Source organism: Ailuropoda melanoleuca, chromosome 9, assembly GCF_002007445.2.
Source record: "Ailuropoda melanoleuca isolate Jingjing chromosome 9, ASM200744v2, whole genome shotgun sequence".
NCBI lineage: Eukaryota > Metazoa > Chordata > Mammalia > Carnivora > Ursidae > Ailuropoda > Ailuropoda melanoleuca.
In genome coordinates, this window is record NC_048226.1 from 27,020,973 (window position 1) to 27,045,042 (window position 24,070).

The following is a 24,070-nucleotide window of genomic DNA, read 5'->3' on the forward strand; positions in this document are numbered from 1 at the left end:
AGAACAGAAAGAAGACAACTTCATTTTGCCTGCATCATTCCTTCCCTCAAGCTGACATTGCACAGCACCAGGAGGGAACTTCTCAACCAGAAAGAGTTTCCCTTGCCAGGAAGGGAGGGGCAGGGTGAGCAGCCAGCTTTCCCAACCTTTCAGGACATTGCCCCAAGGTTGTGCTTTGGTTTCACTCCACTCACACTGCAAAAGGTGAGACAGATAGAGGTGGCTAGGAGGAACAAGGAAGAAAAGGGATACCAATAGCAGCCGTGCAGTGAGAGCGATTGTGGCTCACTCACCAGCTCTGCAGACAAACCCAGCAGATTTTGCCACTGAAGAAGCCAACGGCCAGCACAGTTGCCACGGACACCTGGAGATTTCATCAGCTATGCCCCAGAGGTATTCACATTCAGTGATAGTAGCCATCAGAATCCCTTCTCATTCCAATTCCCACCCCACCCTTGCCAGCTCCCAGGAACCACATGAGCATCCATCCCAGAACTCTGTAGCTGTGTGAGTACAAGACGTCAGCCTAGACTCCTACAGCTGACCGAGTGTGTGTTCAGGGTTGGCCTTTCCAACTGTGCCCTTCCATACTGTAGGGTGCCATGTGTGAGTCTGGGGCTAGCCTGTCCATTTTGCTCTTCCGTACTGTAAGCCTGAAATCTGTCACCAACCTCCACTTCAGTGTCCATGCAGGCAAGGTACTACTGTGCAGCTATGACAGAATATGCTGACAATTAGAGTCTCTGCAGCAGCCTGTTGGCCTGATTAGGCCTTATCATCTGTCACTACCGTGCACCATCATGTTGACCTGAAGTTAACTCCACCACCTTTGTACCTGCATACCTCCAGCCTGACCCCTATGACTGACCTACACTGTAGTACACACACCCAAGGAAAGAATGTGTAGCCACACCAACAGCCAGGGCCCTTGCAGCTTCCAATGAGCTTGTAGTTGGCTCTGGCCTTTACTGCCTATCTTAGTCCTGAGCACTAGGTATGTGTCTGCAACTGGACCCTGCAACGACATAGGCACATGCAGCTGTCCCCTGCAGCCAGCTATGTGCACACCAGCTCTGGCCATCACCACTGCCTGCCCTGATCCCTATTCATTGGACCTGAAGGCACTGCTGAGGGCACCAGGTGCCCTAGCATCCACTTCAAATCTCTCACAGTTCTTGCCAACAAACACACAGTTGTCAATACGAAGGACCCCAGCAGCCTGAGCTGAAGAGACATTGCACCCCACCAGATGTGGTGCTGCCACACAACTCCATTCTTGTTACCCTGCAACACTAAACCCAAAGTCACAGCATGCTCCAGTGTGCTCTCATCCATAAGTAAAATTCTTCCTTTGCTGATGTCAGTCCCTAAAGTCTGGAAGAGGTGACAGCATTTTCAAATGCACAGACACCTGCACAAGGCTACAGGGATCATGCAGAATCAGGGAAATATGACTTCTCCAAACAAATACAGTAAGCCTCTGGTTACTGGCCCTAAAGAAATGGAGATCCAGGAATTGCCTGACCAAGAATTCAAAAATATTTCCCTTAAAAATGCTAAGAGAACACATATAAACAATTTAAAGACATCTGGAAAATAACACAAGAACAAAAAGAAGTTCAAAAAAGAGATAGACAACCTAAAAAAGATCCAAACAATTTTTGGAGCTGAAGAATACAATAGATGTACTGAAGAATTCAGTAAAGAACTTCAACAGCACCCTTGACCAATCAGAAAAAAGAATTAGTTAGCTAGAAGACAGATCAATTGAAATAATCTAATCAGAGGAGCAAAAAGCAAAAAGAATGAAGGCTATGGGACTGATGAGGCACCTTCATGGAAACAGTGTACCATTATTGGAAAAAGAGAGAGAGAAAAAGGTCAGAAAGCTTATTTAAATAAATAGTGGTTGAGAACTTCCTAAACCTGCAGAGACATCCATGTTTATAAAATTCATAGGTCACCCCAAAATTTCAATCCAAAATTATCTTCACCAAGACATAATAAAACTGTCTAATATCAAAGATGAAAAGAGTATTTTTTTATTTTTTTAAACAAAGATTTTATTTATTTATGTGACAGAGAGACAGTCAGCGAGAGAGGGAACACAGCAGGGGAGTGGGAGAGGAAGAAGCAGACTCCCAGCGGAGGAGCCCGATGTGGGACTCGATCCCGGAACCCCGGGATCACGCCCTGAGCCGAAGGCAGATGCTTAACGACTGTGCTACCCAGGCGCCCCAAAAAGAGTATTTTAAAAATAGCAAGAGTGGGGTGCTTGGGTGGCTCAGTAGGTTAAGCGTCTGCTTTCCACTCAGGTCGTGATCCCAGGGTCCTGGGATCAAGCCCCATGTTGGGCTTCCTGCTCAGCAGAGGGTCTCCTTCTCCCTCTCCTTCTCCCACTTGGGCTCTCTCTCTCACTTCTCCCTCACATAAATAAATAAAATCTTAAAAAAAGAGAGAGAGAAAAGAAAAGGAAAAATAAAAACAGCAAAAGAAAAAAAATTCTCTCACACAAGGAAACTCCTATATTATCAGCAGATTTCTTACAAAAGACCTTGTAGGCCAGGAGATAATAGGATGGTATATTCAAAATGTTGAAAGAAAGAAACTGTGTAGCAAGAATACTTTGCCCAGCAAAGTTTCCTTCAAAATTAAAAAGAGATCAAGACTGTGCCTAAGTTTTTTATTTGGATACCAATAGTTTATTTTTGCTTTATGTTTCCCTTGTCTCGGGAGACCTATCTAGAAAAATGTTGCTACAGCCAATGTCAGAAACATTGCCGCCTGTGCTCTCTTCTAGGATTTTTATGGTTTCAGGTTACACATTTAGTTCTTTAATCCATTTTGAGTTTATTTTTGTGTATGGTATAAGAAAGTTGTCCAGTTTCATTATTCTGCATAGAGCTGATCAGTTTTTCCATAGAAAACAAACTCATAGCTACCAGAGGGAATGTGGGTGGGGGAATGGATTAAACAGGTGGTGGATATTAAGGAGTGTACTTGTGATGAGCACTGGATGATGTATGCAATTGTTGAGCAAGTATATTGTACACCTGAAGCTAATATAACACTGTATGTTAACTATACTGGAATTAAATTTTTCAAAAAGAGATAAAGACTTTCCTTGATGAACAACAGTTAAAGGAGTTCATCACCACTAGACCTGCCTTACAAGAAATGCTGGAAGTTCTTCAACCTGAAATGAAAGGGTACTAATTAGTAACATGAAAATATATAACACACTGGTGAAGGTAAGCAGATAGTCAGATTCAGAATATTCTACTACTATAATATGGTGATGTGTTAATATTAACTCCAGTATACTGGTTAAAGGACTGAAGTTTTAAAAATAACTATAGCTACAATAATTTGTTAGTTGATGCACAATATAAAAAGTTGTAAATCATGACAGCAAAAACAAAAGTCAGGTAGTAAAAAGGTAGAGTTTTTGTATGGGATTAAAGTCAAATTGCTATCATTATAAAATAGATCATTACAGGTATAAAGTTTTCTGTATGCCTCACAGTAAGCATAAAGTGAAAGCCTACAGTGGATTCTTAAAAGATAAAGACAAGGGAATCAAAGTATATTACTACAGCAGATCATCAGTTCACAAAGGAAGATAGAAGAAGTTGAAGAAAGGAACAAGGGAACTACAAAACAGCCAGAAAACAATTAATTAGATGACATTAGTAAATCCTCAACTATCAATAATTACTCTAAATGCAAGTGATGTGAATTTTCTGATCAAAAGACATAGACCAGCTGGATGGATTAAAAAAACAGGACCCTATGGTATACTGTCTACAATAAACTCAATTCATCTTTAAGGACACACACAGACTCAGAGCAAAGGGATGGAAAAAGCTATTCCAAGCAAGTAGAAACCAAAAGGGAGCAGGGCTATAGCCGTACTTAGACAAAATAGAGTTTAAGTGATATATGGTAATAAAGGACAAAGGACAAAATAGACTTTAAGTGAAATATGGTAATAAAGGACAAAGACATAATGATAAATCCATCAAGAAGATATAACAATCATAAGTATATATGCACCCAGCATGAGAGCATCTAAATATATTAAGCAGATACTAACAGATATGATGGGAGAAAAGACAGCAATACAGTAATAGTAGGGGACTTCAGTGTTGAACTTTCAGTAATGGATAGATCATTCAGGCAGAAAATCAAAACAGAAACATGAGACTTGAATCATACTTTAGACCAAATGGACCTGAGAGTCATAAATAGAACATTCTATCCAACAACAATAGAGTACACATTTCTTCTCGAGTGTACATGGAACATTCCCCAGGGTAGATAAAATTATAGGTCACTGAAGAAGTCTTAGCAAATTTAAGAAGGTTGAGATCATACCAAGTATCTGACCATAATAGGATTGAATTTGAAATGAGTGGCAGGAAAATTCGCAAATATGTGAAGATGAAACAACACCTAAACAACCAAGGGTCAAAGAAGAAATCTAAAGGGAAATAAAATGATCTTGAACAAATGAAAATGGAAATTCAACACATTAAAACCTATGGGATGCTGCAAAAGCAATTCTAAAAGGGAAGTTTATAGCGATAAATGCCTGTTTTAAGAAAAAATGATCTAAACCTAACTTCACACCTCAAGGAATGAAGAAAAAGAACAAACTGAGCCCAGTATAGACAAAAGGTAGGAAATAAGAAATATCAGAAATAGAGGCCAGAAAAACAATAGAAAAGATTAATGAAACTAGGAACAGCTTTTTAAAAAGATAAAATGGACATCAGCAGTGAGTGTTTGAAAACTTTCCTCTAAGATCAGGAAAAGACAAGTGTGCCCACTCTCACCACTCCTATAAAACAGTCCTAGAGATCCTAGTCAGTGGACTTAGTCAAGAAAAAGAAAGAAAAGGCATCCAAATCAGAAAATAAGAATTAGAATTGTCTTTGTTTGCACATGACATGATCTTATATAGAGAAAATCCTAAAGACTCCACCAAACACTGTTAGAACAGATTTTAAAAATTCAGAAAAGTTTCAGGATATAGAAATCAGTTGTGTTTCTCTCCATGAAGAACAAAATATCTGAAAAACAAAACAATTCTGTTCACAGTAACATCAATAAAATGCTGAGGAATCAATTTAATCAAGGAAGTGATCTGTACACTGAAAGCTACAAGAATTTTTTTTAAGATTGATTGATTGATTGATTGATTGATTGATTGATTTGTCAGAGAGAGAGAACATAAGCAGGGTGAGCTGCAGGCAGAGGGAGAAGCAGGCTCCCCGCTGAGCAAGCAGCCCGATTTGGGACTTGATCCCAGTACCCCGGGATCATGACCTGAGCCGAAGGCAGATGCTTAACTGACTGAGCCACCCAGGCATCCCGAGAATTTCTTTAAATTAAAATTGACCAGGGGCACCTGGGTGACTCCGTTGGGCACCTGCCTTCGGCTCAGGTCATGATCCCAGAACCCTGGGATCAAGCCCACGTCCGGCTCCTTGCTCAGTGTGGAACCTGCTTCTTCCTCTCCCTCTGCCTGCTGCTCCCCCTGTTTGTCCTCTCTGTCAAATAAATAAATAAATAAAATCTTTTTAAAAAAATTGACCTGCTATATTAGTTTCAAGTATACAACATAAATGATTCAACATTTCTATAAATTACACAGTGCTCATCACAATAAAGGTAGTTACTATCTGTTACCATACAGTTATTACAGTCTTACTGACTGTATTTCCTATGCTCTACTTTTCAACCCCATGGTTTATTTTATAACTGGAAGTTTGCACCTCTTAATCCCCTTCACCTATTTCACCCATCTCCCCACACCCCTGCCCCTCTGGCAACCACCAGATTGTTCTATGTATTTGTGAGCCTTCAGGGTTTTGTGTGCTTTGTTGTTTGTTCATTTTGTGATTTAGATTCCACATATAAATGACATCATATAGTATTTGTCTTTCTCTTGTCTTTTTCACTTGGCATAGTACTCTCTAGGTCCATCCACGTTGTCACAAATGGCAAGATTTTGTTCTTATGGCTGAGTAATAGTCTATTTTGTCTGTGTGTGTGTGTGTGTGTGTGTGTGTGTGTGTGTGTACACACATACCATTCCTTTTTTATCCATTCATCTATCCATAAGGACTTAGGTTCCTTCTGTATCTTGACTGTTGAAAATAATACTGCAGAAAACACTAAGTACACATATCTTTTTGAATTAGTGTTTTCATTTTATTTGGGTGAATACCCAGTAGTGGAATTATTGGATCATATGATAATTCTATTTCTGATTTTTTGAGGAACCTCAATACTGTTTTCCATAGTGCCACACCAATTTACAATCCACCAAAAGTGCATGAGGTTCCCCTTTCTCCTTACCAACACTTAGTATTTCTTGTCTTTTTAAAAAATTTAAAATCAATTAAATAACATTTAGTATACTATTAGTTTCAGAGGTAGAGTTCAGTGATTGATCAGTTGCTTATAACACTCAGTGCTCATTCCAACTAGTGCCCTCCTTAATGCCCATCACCCAGTTACCCCATCCCTCCACCTGCCTCCCCTCCAGCAACCCTCAGTTTGTTTCCTATAGTTAAGAGTCTCTTATGGTCCCTCTCTGATATTGTCTTATTTTATTTTTCCCCCTCCCCTATGTTCATCTGTTTTGTTCCTTAAATTCCATATATGAGTGAAATCATCTGATATCTGTCTTTCTCTGACTTGTTCTGCTTAGCATACTATCCTCTAGTTCCATCCACCTCACGGCAAATGGCAAGATTTCATTCTTTTAGATGACTGAGTAATACAATTTCAGTGTGTGTGTGTGTGTGTTTGTGTATGCCACATCTTTTTTATCAGTTCATCTATTGATGGACATCTGAGCTCTTCCCATATTTTGGCAATTGTGGACATTGCTTCTATAAACATTGGGGTGCATGTGCCCCTTCAAATCACTAAGTTTGTATCCTTTGGATAAATATCTGGTAGTGTAATTGCTGGGTTATAAGGTAACTCTATTTTTAATTTTTTGAGAAACCTCCGTACTGTTTTCCAGTGTGGTTGTGAGAGTTTGCATTCCCCACCAACAGTGTAAGAGGGTTCCCCTGTCCTCACATCCTTCCCAACATCTGTTGTTTCCTGAATTGTTAATTTGTGCCATTCTGACTGGTGTGACATGGTATCTCATTGGGGTTTTGATCTGTATTTTCCTGATGCTGAGTGATGTGGAGCAGTTTTTCCTGTTATCTATTGGCCATTTGTTGTTTTTTTTTAATGATTTTTTATTATATTATGTTAGTCACCATACAGTACATCCCCGGTTTCCGATGTAAAGTTCGATGATTCGTTAGTTGCGTATACCACCCAGTGCACCATGCAATACGTGCCCTCCTTACTACCCATCACTGGTCTATCCCATTCCCCCATCCCCCTCCCCTTTGAGGCACTCAGTTTGTTTCTCATACTCCATAGTCTCTCATGTTTCATTCCCCCTTCTGATTAGCCCCCCTTTCTTTATCCCTTTCTTTCCCTACTGATCATCCTAGTTCTTATGTTCCATAGATGAGAGAAATCATATGATAATTGTCTTTCTCTGCTTGACTTATTTCACTTAGCATTATCTCCTCCAGTGCCGTCCATGTTGCAGCAAATGTTGAGAATTTGTTCTTTCTGATAGCTGAGTAATATTCCATTGTATATATGGACCACAGCTTCTTAATCCATTCATCTCTTGAAGGGCATCTCAGCTCCTTCCATGATTTAGCTATTGTGGACAATGCTGCTATGAACATTGGGGTGCATATGGCCCTTCTCTTCACTACGTCTGTATCTTTGGGGTAAACACCCAGTAGTGCAATGGCTGGGTCATAGGGTAGCTCAATTTTTAACTTTTTAAGGGACCTCCAGACAGTTTTCCAGAGTGGCTGTACCAACTTGCATTCCCACCAACAATATAGGAGGGATCCCCTTTCTCCACATCCTCTCCAACAATTGTTTCTTGCCTTCTCTATTTTTGCCATTCTAACTGGCGTAAGGTGGTATTTCAATGTGGTTTTGATTTGAATTTCCCTGATGGCTAATGATTTTGAACATTTTTTCATGGGTCTGTTAGCCATTTGTATGTCTTCATTGGAAAAGTGTCTGTTCATATCTATGTCCATTTTTTTATTTGTTTATTTGTTTTTCGTGTATTGAGTTTGAGAAGTTCTTTGTAGATCTTGGATACCAGTCTTTTATCTGTAGTGTTGTTTGCAAATACATTGTCCCATTCTGTGGGCTGCCTCTTCGTTTTTTTGACTGTTTCCTTAGCTGTGCAGAAGCTTTTTATCTTGATGAAGTCTCATAAGTTCATTTTATCTTTTGTTTCTCTTGCCTTTGGAGATGTGTGCCTGTGTTCTCCTCTAGGATTTTGATGGATTCCTGTCTCACATCGAGGTCTTTCATCCACTTGGAGTTTATCTTTGTGTATGGTGTGAGAGAGTGGTCAAGTTTCATTCTTTTGCATGTAGCTGTCCAATTTTCCCAGCACCATTTATTGAAGAGACTGTCTTTTTTCCACCGGATGTTTTTTCCTGCTTTATCAAAGATTAGTTGCCCAGAGAGCCTTTTTTCCTGCTTTATCAAAGATTAGTTGCCCAGAGAGCCGAGGGTCCATTTCTGGGTTCTCTATTCTGTTCCATTGATCTATGGGTCTGTTTTTGTGCCAGTACCATGCTGTCTTTGTGATCACAGCTTTGTAGTACAGCTCGAATTCCGGCATTGTGATGCCTCCAGCTTTGTTTTTCCTTTTCAACAGTTCCTTGGAGTTTCGGGGCCTTTTCTGTTTCCATACAAATTCAAGGACTATTTGTTCCAGTTCTTTGAAAATGTCCTTGGTATTTTGATCGGGATAGCATTGAAAGTGTAGATTGCTCTGGGTAGCATGGACATTTTAACTATATTAATTCTTCCAATCCATGAGCATGGAATATTTTTCCATCTTTTTATGTCTTCCTCAATATCTTTCAAAAGTGATCTATAGTTTCTAGCATATAGGTCCTTTACGTCTCTGGTTAAGTTAATTCCAAGGTAACGTATGGTTTTTGGTGCTATTGTAACTGGAATAGATTCCCTAATTTCTCTTTCTTCAGTCTCATTATTCGTGTATACAAATGTAACTGATTTCTGAGCATTGATTTTGTATCCCGCCACATTACTGAATTGCTCTATAACTTCTAATAGTTTGGGAGTGGATTCCTTTGGGTTTTCCATATAGAGTATCATGTCATCTGCAAAGAGAGACAGTTTGACTTCTTCTTTGCCGATTTGGATACCTTTGATCCCTTTTTGTCTTCTGATTGCTGTTGCAAGGACTTCTAGTACTATGTTGAATAATAGTGGCGAGAGTGGGCATCCTTGTCGTGGTCCTGATCTTAAGGGAAAGGTTTCCAGCTTTTTCCCATTGAGAATATTTGCTTTAGGCTTTTCATAGATGGCTTTTATGAGATTGAGAAATGTACCCTCTATTCCTACACTCTGAAGGGTTTGAATCAGGAAAGGATGCTGTATTTTGTCAAATGCTTTTCTGCATCAATTGAGAGGATCATATGGTTCCTGAGACTTTTCTTGTTTGATATGATGTATNTGGTAATCGACTTGCGAATGTTGAACCACGCTTGTATCCCAGGTATGAATCCCACTTGGTCATGATGGATAATCCTTTTAATGTACTGTTGGATTCTATTAGCAAGGATCTTGTTGAGGATTTTGGCGTCCATATTCATTAGGGAAATCGGTCTGTAATTCTCCTTTTGAGGGAGTCTTTGCCTGGTTTGGGGGTCAAGGTAATATTGGCCTCATAGAACGAGTTTGGTAGCTTTCCTTCTGTTTCTATTTTTTAAAATAGCTTTAGGAGAGTGCGTATTATTTCTTCTTTGTTTGGTAGAATTCCCCAGGAAAACTGTCTGGGCCTGCAGTTTTTTTTTTTTAAGGTTGTTTACAACTCACTCAATCTCTTCATAATTAATTGGCCTGTTTAAGAAATCAATTTCTTCCTGCTTCAGTCTTGGTAGTTTATAGGTTTCCAGGAAGGCCTCCATCTCTTCCAGATTGTTTAGTTTTTTGGCATATAGCTGTTGATAAAAGTTTCTAATAATCCTTGCAATTTCAATGGTGCTGGTCGTGACCTCTCCCTTTTCAGTCATAATTTTTATTAATTTGGGTCCCTTCTCTTTTCTTTGGATACGTCTTGCCAGTGGTCTGTCAATTTTATTGATTCTCTCAAAGAACCAGCTTCTAGTCCTGTTGATTTGCTCTACTGTACTTCTGGTTTCTAATTCATTGATTTCTGCTCTAATCCTGGTCAGCTGCTTCCTCGTGAGTGGATTAAGCCTCTCCCTCTGTTGCTGTTCTAGCTTCTTGAGGTGAGAATATTAAAACTGCATTTTAGATTTTTCTATTCTTCTGAGTGAGGCTTGGATGGCTATGTATTTCCCCCTTAGGACTGCCTTTGCAGTATCCCATAGGTTTTGGACCGTTGTGTATTCATTCTCGTTGGTCTCCATAAATTGTTTAATTTGTTTTTTGATTTCCTGGTTTATCGAGTCATTCTTGAGCAGGATGGTTCTTAGCCTCCAAGTGTTTGAGTTTCTTCCAGGTTTTTCCTTGTGGTTGAGTTCCAATTTCAGAGCGTTGTGGTCTGAGAATATGCAGGGGATAATTTCAATCTTTTGGTATTGGCTGAGACCTGTTTTGTGTCCCAGAACATGGCCTATTCTTGAGAATGTTCCATGGGCATTAGAATAGAATGAGTATTCCTTGGTTCTGGGGTATAGTGTTCTATATATATCTATGAGGTCCAACTCTTCAAGTATGGCATTCAAAGCTTTTGATTCTTTGCTTAGTTTTTCCCAGGGTTTTCTATTTCTGATAGTGGGGTGTTGAAGTCCCCTACTATTAATGTATTTTTATCTATATGTCTCTTTATTCTGGTTAAGAGTTGGCTTGTGTATCTTGCTGCTCCCCTGTTGGGGGCATATATATTAATAATTGTCATATCCACTTGTTGAATACTTCCTTTAAGAATAATATAGTGCCCTTCTGTATCTCTCTCTATGGCCTCTAGTTTAAAATCCAGTCTATCTGATATGAGAATTNCTCTGATATGAGAATTGCTACCCCAACTTTCTTTTGAGGTCCATTTGCATGAAAGATGGTACTCCATCCCTTTACTGTCAGTCTGGATGTATCCTTGGGTTCAAAATGAGTCTCTTGTAGGACTCATTTTAGACCTAAAGTCNCTCAGTCTGCAACCCTGTGGCCTTTTATGGGAGCATTTAAGCCATTCACATTGAGACTGAATTCTGAGAGATATGATTTTAATGATGCCATGTTGCCAGTAAAGTCTTTGTTTGTATCGGTTGTGACTTTCNGCGTGGAAGATGGTACTCCATCCCCTTACTCTAAGTCTGAATGCATCTTTGGGTTCAAAATGAGTCTCTTGTAGACAGCAAATGGATGGGTCATGTCTTTTTATCCAATCTGCAACCCTGTGGCGTTTTATGGGAGAGTTTAAGCCATTTAGATTGATAGAGATTATTGACAGATATGATTTTAATGATGCCATTTCTCTTTAAAGTCTTTGTATCGGTTGTGACTTGCTGCTCTGTATCACTCTTGGGGCCTTTTTACCTTTATAGAGCCCCCCTTAATATCTCCTGTAGGGCTGGTTTCGTGGTTATGAAATTGGTTAATGACTGGTGATTCTGAGTGACAGCCTTGCTGGATAAAGGATCCTTGGCTGCATGTCTTTCTCTTAAAAATGCTCCCCCAAACCCTTTCTCTCATTCCAGGTCTGTGTAGACAGGTCTGACGTAATTCTGATACCTTTGCCTTGGTACGTGAGAAATTTCTTTGCCCTGGCCGCTTTCAATACTGTATCCTTGGATCTAATATTTGCGAATTGCACTATGACATGCCGTGGCGTAGGTTTGTCCTGGTTGAGCTTGGATGGGGTCCTCTCTGCCTCCTTGGACAGAATGTTTGTTTCCCTTGCTAGATTAGGGAAGTTTTCAGCTACAATTTGTTCAAATATCTCTTCTAGACCTCTGTTTTTCTCCACCCCTTCAGGGATGCCGATGATTCTGACATTGGATCGTTTCATAGAGTCAGTAATCTCCCGTAATCTACATTCGTGGGCGTGGATTTTTTTAAGACCAGCTTCTATTTTCGTTTTTTCTTCTACTAACCCATCCTCCAGTTCGCTAATACGTTCCTCTGCCTCGGTGACTCTGGCCATCAGAGTCTCTAGTTTTGACTGCATTTGGCTCATAGAATTTTTAATTTCTGCCAGATTCACTCTCATTTCCGCCCTTAGGGATTCTATATTCTCAGCAACGCTTTCTCTGATGCTTTTTTCAAGTTTACTCATCATCTTGACCATTGTTGCTCTGAATTCCATTTCTGATAATTGGGATACATCCGTATGTATTAATTCTGTGGCCGAGGCCAATTCTGTGGCAGAGGCCACAGACTCATTATCTTTTCTTTGCTGGGGGGGACTTCTCCTTCTCGTCATTCTGATGAAGAGAGATTGCAGGGTTGTCCAGAGCCCAAGTGTTGACTGGGACCCAGGCCGTGCGCCCTTGTTTTATAGAGATCTTAGGGATGTGGGCTTCTTCCTTAAAGAGTTTATTTATTTATTTGAGAGAGAGAGAGACAGTCAGCAAGAAAGGGAACCCAAGNTTACGTTTTTCAAGTCTACTCATCATCTTGACCATTTTCACTCTGAATTCCATTTCTGATAATTTGGTTACATCCATATCCATTATTTCTGTGGCAGAGGCCACAGACTCATTATCTTTTCTTTGCTGGGGGGGACTTCTCCTTCTCGTCATTCTGATGAAGAGAGATTGCAGGGTTGTCCAGAGCCCAAGTGTTGACTGGGACCCAGGCCGTGCGCCCTTGTTTTATAGAGATCTTAGGGATGTGGGCTTCTTCCTTAAAGAGTTTATTTATTTATTTGAGAGAGAGAGAGACAGTCAGCAAGAAAGGGAACCCAAGCAGAGGAGTGGGAGAGGAAGAAGCAGGNTTCTTTGCTGGGGGGGACTTCTCCTTCTCGTCATTCTGATGAAGAGAGATTGCAGGGTTGTCCAGAGCCCAAGTGTTGACTGGGACCCAGGCCGTGCGCCCTTGTTTTATAGGGATCTTAGGCATGTGGGCTTCTTCTTTAAAGATTTTATTTATTTATGTGTCAGAGAGCCAACCAGCGAGAGAGGGAACACAAAGCAGGGGAGTGGGAGAGGTAGAAGCGGGCTCCCTCTGGAACACCAGGATCACGCCCTGAGCCGAAGACAGGCACTTAGTGACTGCACCACCCTGGCGCCCCGGGATGTGGGCTTCTTGATTTTTTAGCCTGCCTTCTGGGGGAGGGGCCTGCCCCGCTGATACTCAGGCAACCCTGTTTGGGTAGAGTCTCCGTGTCCCCTGTGAGGGGGATGGGGATGGGCACCCTGTGAGCCGGAATTTCCAGGCTTTTGTTCTCTGGTGGCTTTTCCCTGGCGGTCTGCTGTGCCTCTTCTGAGAGTCAGAGCAGCAGTGGCCGAATCTCAGCCTCTGTCTCAGAACAGAGGGATTACGGCCCATTCTCCACTGATGTTCTGGCCACTTTAACTGTGTTACTGTTGGTGCTGCTCAACCCTGCAGCGTCCCAGGATGTGCGCCTCACAGGGGCGTACCAGCCCTCAGTTCCAGGGCCTGCGCTTCTCTATCCTTTGTGTTTCTAACACCGACAGCCGCCATCTGCCGCGCGCGCTCCCGGAGCTCCCGGTCTCAGTCTGGATCCAGTGAGCACACCGGGATCCCGGAGTTCCGTGAGATGCGTGGTGGCGCGCGCTCCCGGCTCACGGTCTCAGTCTGCTTTCTTGCGGGTGCCGGTCCGGGAGTCCGCCCGTTCCCCTGTGCAGGTGGCTACCGCTTCCCGGCGCCCGAACGCGGCGGCTCCCTCCTCCTTTCAGTTATCTTCTGATATCTGTGCGCGGTTTCACGGCTCCCCGCTTCGTACCTCAATACTCAGCGCTGGAGATGTTCATTTGTAGAGATCCAGATGTATCTTCCTGTGTCTCAGGCTGATTCCGTGGATGTTCAGCCTGGTCTGGTACCTATCCAGCTCGACTCAAGGGACCAGCTGAAAAAGGGGTCCCCTACTCCTCCTCCATCTTAACTCTACCTCTATACTTTATTTTCTTATAGTACACTCTCTTTTCCACTATAATTTATATTTCATAATGATTCCTATATTAAAGAAGCTTCAAAATCTGGCAAATCAGCAATCTAAGCTTTCACTCTAAATATCATCATGCAAACCTGCTGTGCTATCTTTCAAGAAGTTGAGGCCAGTCATTCATTGGAGTGGAAGGCAGTGTTCCAGTGACCCATGGTCCTCAGTGATGGAAACAGCACAAGACTTGTCTTGCACAGCCACAGGTCTAGTAGATGTCCACGCCTGCCGGTAGGCCTAATTCTTATTTAGACAGAGACTTTCCCAAGGTTAAAGTGGAACAAGTGTACAGTCCAGACGGTCTCAACAACATACGGCTCTCTCAAGGCTGGCTCCCTAAAGCAGCTCCTGGTGTGGAGAGCTCTATTGGCCATTTGTATGTCTTCTTTGGAGAAATGTCTGTTCATGCTTCCGCCCATTTCTTCACTGAATTTTCTGGGTTTTTTGGGTGTTGAGTTTGATAAGTTACAGATTTTGGATATTAGTCCTTTATCTGATAAGACATTTGCAAATATCTTCTCCCATTTCGTAAGTTTCCTTTCTGTTTTGTTGACTGTTTCCTTTTCCATGCAAAAGCTTTTTTTATCTTGTTGAAGTCCCAGTAGTTAATTTTTGCTTTTGTTTCCCTTGCCTTTGAAGATGTATCTAGCAAGACATTGCTGCGGCTGAGGTTAAAGATGTTGCTGCTTGTGTTCTCCTTTAAGATTTTAATGGATTCCTGGGGCACCTGGGTGGCACAGCGGTTAAGCGTCTGCCTTCGGCTCAGGGCGTGATCCCGGCATTATGGGATCGAACCCCACATCAGGCTCCTCTGCTATGAGCCTGCTTCTTCCTCTCCCACTCCCCCTGCTTGTGTTCCCTCTCTCGCTGGCTGTCTCTATCTCTGTCAAATAAATAAATAAAATCTTTGAAAAAAAAGATTTTAATGGATTCCTGTCTCACATTTAGGTCTTTCATCCATTTTGAGTTTATTTTTGTGTATGCTGTAAGAGAGTGGTCCAGTTTCATTCTTCTGCATGTGGCTCTCCAATTTTCCCAACACCATTTGTTGAAGAGACTGTCTTTTTTCCATTGGATATTCTTTCTTGTTTTGTCAAAGAGTAGTTGACCATAGAATTGAGGGTCTATTTCTGTGTTCTCTTCTGTTCCATTGATCTTTGTGTCTGTTTTAGTGCCAGTACCATACTATTTTTATGATTATAGCTTTGTAATACAGCTTGAAGTCTGGAATTGTGATGCCTCCAGCTTTGGTTTTCTTTTTCAGCTTTCTCTGTGCTGGGTGTGGAGCCAGCTTAAGATTCTCTCTCTCTCTCTCTCTCTTACTGCCTCCCTCCAGCCCTCCCACCTCCCCCTCCTCTCCCTCTGCCCCTGTCCCTTCCCCTCACCCCTCTCTCTCTCAAAAAAAGTTTGGGGGTATTATAGAAGAGATAAATAATCAATGACCCATACTCCTACCATAATACAATTACTATTAGCAGTTTGGTTTTTTCCTTTTTTGCACATTTTCTCAATTTATTTTAACTTAAGTGTTTTTATCATGAATAACCTATAATTATTTTAAGTTTTCATATCTGCTTTCCCACTTAACATAGTTTGATTGTTTGCTTTTATATATTTTTAAAAAGGTTGTATTTGAGAGAGAGAGAGAGAGCAGGGGAGGAGCAGAGGGAGAGAGAATCTCAACAAGACCCTGCACTGAATGGGGAGCCTGAGGCGGGGCTTGATCTCACAACTGCGAGATCATGACCTGAGTCGAAACCAAGAGTTGGATGCTCAACTGACTGAGTCACCCAGGCACCCTGATTGTTTGCTTTTAAAAATAAGGAAGCAGTATTTTTATTTAATCATAAAACTTCATTTTTATGAATAATAAACTTATTTTTCTATTCTGGTGCATTTCATATCTATTGAAATAATATATAGCAGTATGAGTTAAGAGTCCTTAACTATGTACTGACTGCATGGATTGGTATGAAAATCCTTTTTGTTTAAGTAAATTTCAATAAATTCCTAATCTTTTCTACTCTTAAAAATTAAATTAAATTAGAAGCAAATATGGGTATCAAGAAAATATAGCTTTTCCAAAATAAGTACAATTAATAGAAACAGATCAAATATATGGTTTAAATTTTAATGTTTTCTCTCTTTTTTTTTAAACAAAGGTCTATTTTAGCTTCTTATCTCCTGAAGGAAAAGCTCAACATCTTGGGCAAGTTGGGGTGTCTGCTAAGCTGTGCAGGTTCTGTTGTGCTGATTATCCACTCCCCAAAATCTGAGAGTGTAACCACTCAGGCTGAGCTGGAAGAGAAGCTGACTAACCCAGGTAACTCTTTTCTAGGAAAGCTGCAAGAGAGCTTGCCTATCAGTATGATCCTTCCAGGCATAGGCTGGAGTTGGCTTAACCATGGTCTGTTCTCCTAGACTCTCTGTTCGACTCTGCCTATGAGTGGCCATCGCTGTGCCCTGCAGGCTATAGCATCCCTCACTCCTGCTGCCCCAAGTGTGGGAAGAGGCCTGGTGGTCCCTGCATTCCAGACCTTGCATTCCCGCTCCCTGGTGTTCGGGACTTCTTCTGTTTTCTTCTGGACCTTGGGAACCTTGTGCGTGGGTGCCTTCATCATCTGGCCCCCTCCACAGCAGTCTCATCCATTCTGCCCTGCCTTCCACACCCACCCAAATCCCACTTACTGTGGCCTTCCCATTCCCTTACCTCCATGACCACCCCCACAGGTCTCCTCCCACAGCCTCTCACCTTTTCCCACCTCCCAGTACTTCTACCCCACCTCCTTCCTGCATTCCTGCTGTTACTGCTTCTTGGTGTTAGTCCTGCTGGGGTCTGCTCTGGGCCATGCTCTCCTCAGGACCACTGTGTATCCAAGCCTCTGTACTTCCCTCTGATGTGAAGCTGAGAGCTGAGATCCAGTTTGATTTATGTTTGGATCTCCCATAGAAATCTCTCTATGTTTTTTCTACGTATTTTTGACATACTATATATTTTTCGACAAATGCTATAAAAAAACAATCTACAGAATTATATCGGACTAAAGGATAGATCCTTCTAAATTACTCCCAGTAGACCATCTTAATGTTGCTTACCAATAATTTTAGACAGATACCAGTACAAAACTGCATCCACATGAATATCCCAAATACTCTGGGCCACAAAAAATCTAACCATTCTTTTATAGCTCTCAGTTGGCCATGACTGACATCGTACCAGAAATATCTGTAAAATTTGAAAAGGGATTCATAATGAAATTAGCCAGGACTACTTTTCTGTAATTTTTTATCCCTAAATACTTAGTATTGTTCTATTTGCTTCATCCTGTAAAAGCCAAAATATTTCCAGAACTTTGAGAGGTGAGACTACAAACACATGGAAAATAATCAGAAAACTGGATATGAATGTCCTGAAGGATTTACTTTATGTAATTTTCAGAACAGTGTATCTTACTTTTTTTTTTTTGAGTGGGGGGCACAGAGGAAGAAGGAGAGAGAGAATCTCAAGCAGACTCCCTACAGAGCATGGATCCCGACTTGGGGTTCGAACTCACAACCCTGAGATCATGACCTGAGCTGAAATCCAGAGTCAGACACTTAACCAATTAAGCCACCCAGGTGCCCCAAGGCCTCTTTTTGATAAATCTGGATGTTACCAGTATATTCAGGTCCTAACTTTTACCAAAAAAAAAAAAAAAAAAAAAGTCTAATTTGAATACTACCATAGTAATTTGGCATGAAGATAAAATACTAGCAAGATTTTTGTTTTTAACATGAAAAACTTTGTTTTAACCTGAAATATAAATTGATATTATTCTATCCACTTAATGTATTAAGTTAAAGAGATTTCTAGTTTTTACAAATTTTTTTCTAAAGGTAAAAAACCAGAATGAATTTTTTGTCAAATAATTGCCTCAGAAGAAATTTTAAGGTCATCTTCATGAATCCTCCCCCAGAACAGGGCTTCATAGTTCCTTTTTCTTACCTTTGGGGAAGAGAGGACTCCCACAGCCTGCCTGGTGCATGGCTATGCCATTCCTAGCCCCGTCATGCACAGCTCCTAGCACTTCTTTTACAATCTCAGATTGAATTGGAAATTACAACCTCCTTGTACATGTAATTTCAAAGCAAATTTTCAATATGATGCCCTAACTGTAATACGAAGGAGAAATAGTAGAAATAGTAGGTTGGTACTTCATAATAAAATAGAATGCTCAGGTATGACTGTAGAAGACATACTAAAGCCAGCAGACCCCACGCCATGTGGAGTTGCTGAGACCCTGGCAGCTGCAAATACAGACTCACGTGGGGTGTCATGCTATTAACTGAAACGGGATATTGCCATCAGCAGTGGGATCCTCTGAAATGGAGAATAACTCTTGATGAAGTCCTGAAAAATACAGTGCATATTAACTATATGCAAAAGTTACTTTGTTTTATACATAAACTGGGTTCTAGGCTGTGGTAATTATAGGCATATTTTTCACTTACAAGTCCAGGGAGACATTCAGAAGTTGTGAGGAGAATGGGATGATTTTTGATTATGTGAAACGATCTCCACATCCTAGGCCCATGGCCTTTGCCTACTGTATGCAGCCCTTGATCACTGCAACAGCCACAAATACCCCTACAGCTTTCTCACATGTTCCTTAAGAAACCTCCCGCTCTGGCCACACACACAGGAGCACTGTCTGCCTAGGTTTTGTCAAATTGACTGTAAAGTAAGAGAATCATCTGTTTTCCAGTGTTCGTGGGCTATCTGTGCATCGTGCTCCTTATGCTGCTGCTGCTCATCTTTTGGATCGCACCGGCCCATGGGCCCACCAACATCATGGTCTACATCAGCATCTGCTCCTTGCTAGGGAGCTTCACCGTGCCTTCCACCAAGGGCATCGGGCTGGCGGCCCAAGACATCTTCCACAACAACCCATCCAGTCAGCGGGCCCTCTGTCTGTGCCTGGTGCTCCTGGCTGTGCTCGGTTGCAGCATCATCGTCCAATTCAGGTACATCAACAAGGCGCTTGAGTGCTTCGACTCATCTGTGTTTGGGGCCATCTACTACGTCGTGTTCACCACCCTTGTCCTGCTAGCCTCGGCCATCCTCTTTCGCGAATGGAGCAATGTGGGCCTGGTGGACTTCTTGGGTATGGCCTGTGGTTTCACCACCGTCTCCGTTGGGATTGTCCTTATACAGGTGTTCAAAGAGTTCAATTTCAACCTTGGGGAAATGAACAAATCTAATATGAAAACAGACTAGGTTGCAACAGGGGGTTGGGTGGTTCAAGGAATAGGAAATGGATGTGGTTCCTGGCCCTAATTTGATGTGAAGTAGAAGAGACCCTAATCAATGGTATTTAAAATTGCTTGCATATTAATGGGTGGTTTGGTGGACAATGGAGAGCATCACTCAATACCAGGGTGGTGGCCCAGCCCTTTGCAGTCTGAAGTTGCTAAATGGTTGCCTGGGCATCATCCCTCTTTGATGAGAGGAATCTCATATTCATTGCCATTAACCTGGAAGCTTTCATGAATAGTCTTTCCTTTTAAAATATTTTAACATTATTTAAGAGAGAATAAAGATGGGCTCTTTCTGATTAGTCTTTGCAGGAGAGCAGATATTCTTATTTAGAAGATTACTTTGGAAATGGGAGAAATTGTTGTCTTGAAGTCTGACTATACGGTAAATGTGTCCGTAGTTTTGTTACTTTGCATTAAGCATGTATAACATTCAGGTACCTCATCCAAATAAGAAGTATATACATGTAATTGTTTTTAATCCTCTAATGAGCTTACTCTCCCACCCCCTACTCCAAGACATTTTAATTGAAAATAGAGAGAGAATAGGTGGACATGATGCAGAGTTCCATTTATAGGATGACTTTCAATACTCAAATCAATTTCAGTGCCTTTATCACTTGAACTCTTCACTTAATTTGACGATTACTATGTGTATGTTCTCTTAGATTAGAATAACTCTTTGATTATACTTTAATATTTCACTACTCAAAATATAAATGTGTAAAGCATTAAGAACAGTATATTCATTTGTTGGAAGAAAGTCAAGGTGAAAGACACATTAGAGCAAATTGACCCTTTTAGCATGTAGTTATTATCCAATTAAAGACAATTGACTTAAGCAGCATAAGGTATTTTATTTGCATTCAGTCTGTGTACCTGGGACCCACTATCAAATATATCCATGTTCTTTTTCAGTGAGCATTGTGGCCATTCAGAAGAAATAATTTAACTTGATAGTAACGCTGTTAGATGAGAGAGTAACTGTTTAATAGCACATATATCAAGTTCCTTATAATACAGGAACAGGTTAAAGGACACAGTCAAGCTCAGGCTAGTTTCTGTAAATTGGAACACATATAGTAAGTTCAAAAGATTTCTAGCAAAAATGAAAACAAGTAACTTATGCATCTCCCTATTGTTTGAGATGGCAAAGCACCCTACGTTTCTCACCCAACTTCTCATTAAACTTCTGAAATACTAAATAGCCACTAATTATGCCAGTATTTGGGTCAAAGAGATAATTCGTCTGTTTAGAGTAACCTATGTATATTAAATGGGAGCAAAGCACAAAGTGATGCAAATTATTTCATTAAGATATCATGTACTTCATGTGCAGTGTTTTATCCAAATAGGGAACTGTGTCAAGTTGGAAGATGGGATTGGGTAAGGTAGATTTGGTGAACTAGAATATCAAATTTAATGGTACCCAATTGAAGTTACTCACTAAGGGAAAAATATTTTTTTTCAGGCAAAAAGAACATTTTTAAAGACCAAAGAAATTGTTCCCTAGAGTGTTGAACAAAGAAGCTAAATAAAATGAGGATAGTTTAACATAGAGTGAAGAACACCTGTATGAATTAAAAGTACATCTGATGATTGTGGGTTGTCAGGGATTAGTGAACTAAGAGCAGCAACAAAATTGTTTTAAAATTTTAAAAAGCTTATATTCACTGATAGTTAATAAATATTCAAAAAGTCCCTCACTCTTTTTATCAGCTCTTGAAGGTTTGTTTTTTATTAGCTGGTATTTTTAGGAATGCAAGCCTTAATTTATTGAACTGAACTTTCAAAAATGTCATATAGTTGTATCAGTATACTTTTAGGCATAAAAATAGTTTCTAGATAAGGAGTTTGAGAGATTAAAAGAATACATGTGGTAACCCAAGTATACTGAGAAAGTTCATGTGTCATGTGGAAATTATCTTGTTTATTTTGTTATAACTTACAGGTGAAGCTTAGTTTAAATTAATTTATTAGTGCTCCTCATTATATTTTAATTCACAGTTGTACCATGGATATTCAGAGATGATATTTTCTGGATGATTACCCCTGTGATTTTTTAGAGTAAAACAAAATCTGAAAGTAGTAATAGCTGGTCTCCTCTTCAGGGTGACTTGTTCTGAAACAGACTCTCCCAGGTTTAGGAGATTATTTTGGTAGGATGCACAGCTTTCCTTCCAGTAAACAAAGTTCTTACGATTGTATTTCAAGTGTGTGACTCTAGCCTCAAGATAATTGACATGACCAGCAGTCTAGTAACCTAATTTTCAAGTTTGACATAGAGCATATAACTTGATTTAATAGTATTTTATATATATATATATATATTTACAAATTCACGTTTTCATAATTTGTTTGGAATTGCAAAGAAAAAACCTCAAAGTGAGAGTTTTAGGGGAGGGCCTAGAATGGGAATGGGTCTCATTGGTCTCTCCAAAAGTAGATACATATAAAATATTTTCATTATTATACTATTCCTTGGGTTTCTCCTTTGTATTTGTTTTCAAGCCTCTTCTAAAATCTTATGTTTCTCATCACAATTTGCAAATTTACTCCAGACAGATACTTAAATAAGCCATTTCTCTCCTCTACTCCTTGGTCAATGCTTTGTTTTCTCATCTGAATCTTTACATTTAAAAAGATTACTTTCTGGTTTTGCTCATTGGGGCCTAGCACTGAGACCACCCTGGGTATTTTGCTGCTCTAGAGGACCATCCCATGTCTGTAGAGAAGGCTCTGGAGAGGAAGGGCAGTCTCTTTCTTGCCACACATGGAGCAAGAACTGCCCACAGCTCGTTCTTCAGTCAAATGTCACTATGGTATTTTCTTTTTTTTTTTTTTTTTTTTGATTTTTTATTTTTTTATTTATTTGACAGAGATAGAGACAGCCAGAGAGAGAGGGAACACAAGCAGGGGTAGTGGGAGAGGAAGAAGCAGGCTCATAGCTGAAGAGCCTGATGTGGGGCTTCGATCCCAGAACGCCGGGATCACGCCCTGAGCCGAAGGCAGACGCTTAACCGCTGTGCCACCCAGGCGCCCCATTTTCTTATTAGAATGTTAGTGAAATATACTTTGCTGCTCTTGGTTCAGCAATAAGAAATATTCTTTCAATTCCTGCTTTTCAAGCCAATTTGTTATACTCAGTTTTATTTCCAGAAGTTCACTCCAGCTATAGTAGATTGGTTTTTTTCTTTTTCTTTGGGTTTCATGCCTGATAGAATATTAATGTGTGCAGTCACCCCTCATATTCCTTCTTCCTTGACAGCTCCTCTCTTTGGAGCTCTCTTTGTGCTCACTTCTAGAAGCTAGTTCCTAGACATTTGTAAAGCACTGAGATGCATTGTCTCCCGGGTGTGGGCAAGCACTTTGGTCCATGGAGACCAAGGTGTTGATGAGCTGCCTAGTTCTTGTTGGGAGATGATACCTCTCTTTTCCAAGCTGCTCAACTAATCTAGAAGAGCGGAGAAAGTGCTCCGATTGTCTACAGAGCCATGCCCATTGCTCTTTTCTGATGCCTACTTGATCCTGATTTAGGCCTCTTGTACCGAGTAGGAAACCAGAAAGAGAAAAATGCTTTAGTTTAGATCTGTTCACAACTGTGTGATTGGTTCCAGTGGTCTGAAGGAGTTATCCTTCTCACTGTGTTTGACACCAAGGAAGTAGTTCACCCATCAAACAGGATTAGATGGAATCTTGGTGTTCCGCCTTCTCAGGGACCAAAAATGTAACATTAACAACTTATCATCGACTTTCTTCCCAAGGACATGTCCATGTATGTTTTACTCATAGTCATAGGTAGAGGTCTGTTAACTTGAGTTGGAAAGAGAAATGATCAAGTTGCACACCAGTCACACCATAAAACAGTTTATCATATAAAATACCTCAATTTTCTGTATTCCTCACTTCCACCTCACAGTTGTACTGGTGATGAATTTTAAGGGTCTGTCCTTTAGGGTTTAGGTGATTTTTCACATCTGGCCAGATTCTTATACCTCCATCATATACTTGAAAAGATTAAGAATTATAGGAATGAGAACGAGAATTTGGCCCAGTATCACTACTTGTTTATTTTCATACACATTTCTCACATGCTATTAAATACAACAAGAGAATTATATTTTAAGAAAATGTAACTTTATGTTACATCAAAAAATGTTGTCTAGTAAAAAGTTGATACTCAGTAGAACAATGATCATGTAAATAAATCTATTTCAAATGTACCCAATGTGATAAAAAGCATAGTCTAGGGCCCAGAGCATGAGCCAGGGAGAAGGATTTATTTGTTCTTTTCTCTATTTTTCCTTGAATTGTGCAACTATAGTTGAGTCACTTAACCTTTCTGTGCCTCAGTTTCTCTACCTCTAAAGGGGTGAGATGGTTCTCCAAATCACCTGTTTTAGAGCGCTCACACTTTTAGCGTGTGCTGATAACCTCAGACAAGAGTGTTCTGTGCAGGATTGCCCTGGAGTGATGCAGTGGATCAGCTTGCACCGGGCATCCTGTCTGCTCAGCACTGTGCTACTGACATGC

The 24,070-nt window shown here is 40.6% G+C and overlaps 1 protein-coding gene across 1 annotated transcript in view; it reads left to right on the forward strand.

Moving 5' to 3' along the window:
• Positions 1-22,363, forward strand: part of NIPA1 (NIPA magnesium transporter 1) — a 71,234-nt gene extending 48,871 nt beyond the window's left edge. The window contains exons 4-5 of the mRNA XM_034667995.1: positions 16,405-16,565; positions 18,988-22,363. Coding sequence (XP_034523886.1) covers positions 16,405-16,565; positions 18,988-19,499 — 673 coding nt within the window. The 3' untranslated portion in view covers positions 19,500-22,363. The remainder of the gene's footprint in view (positions 1-16,404; positions 16,566-18,987) is intronic.
• Positions 22,364-24,070: the final 1,707 nt, after the last annotated feature.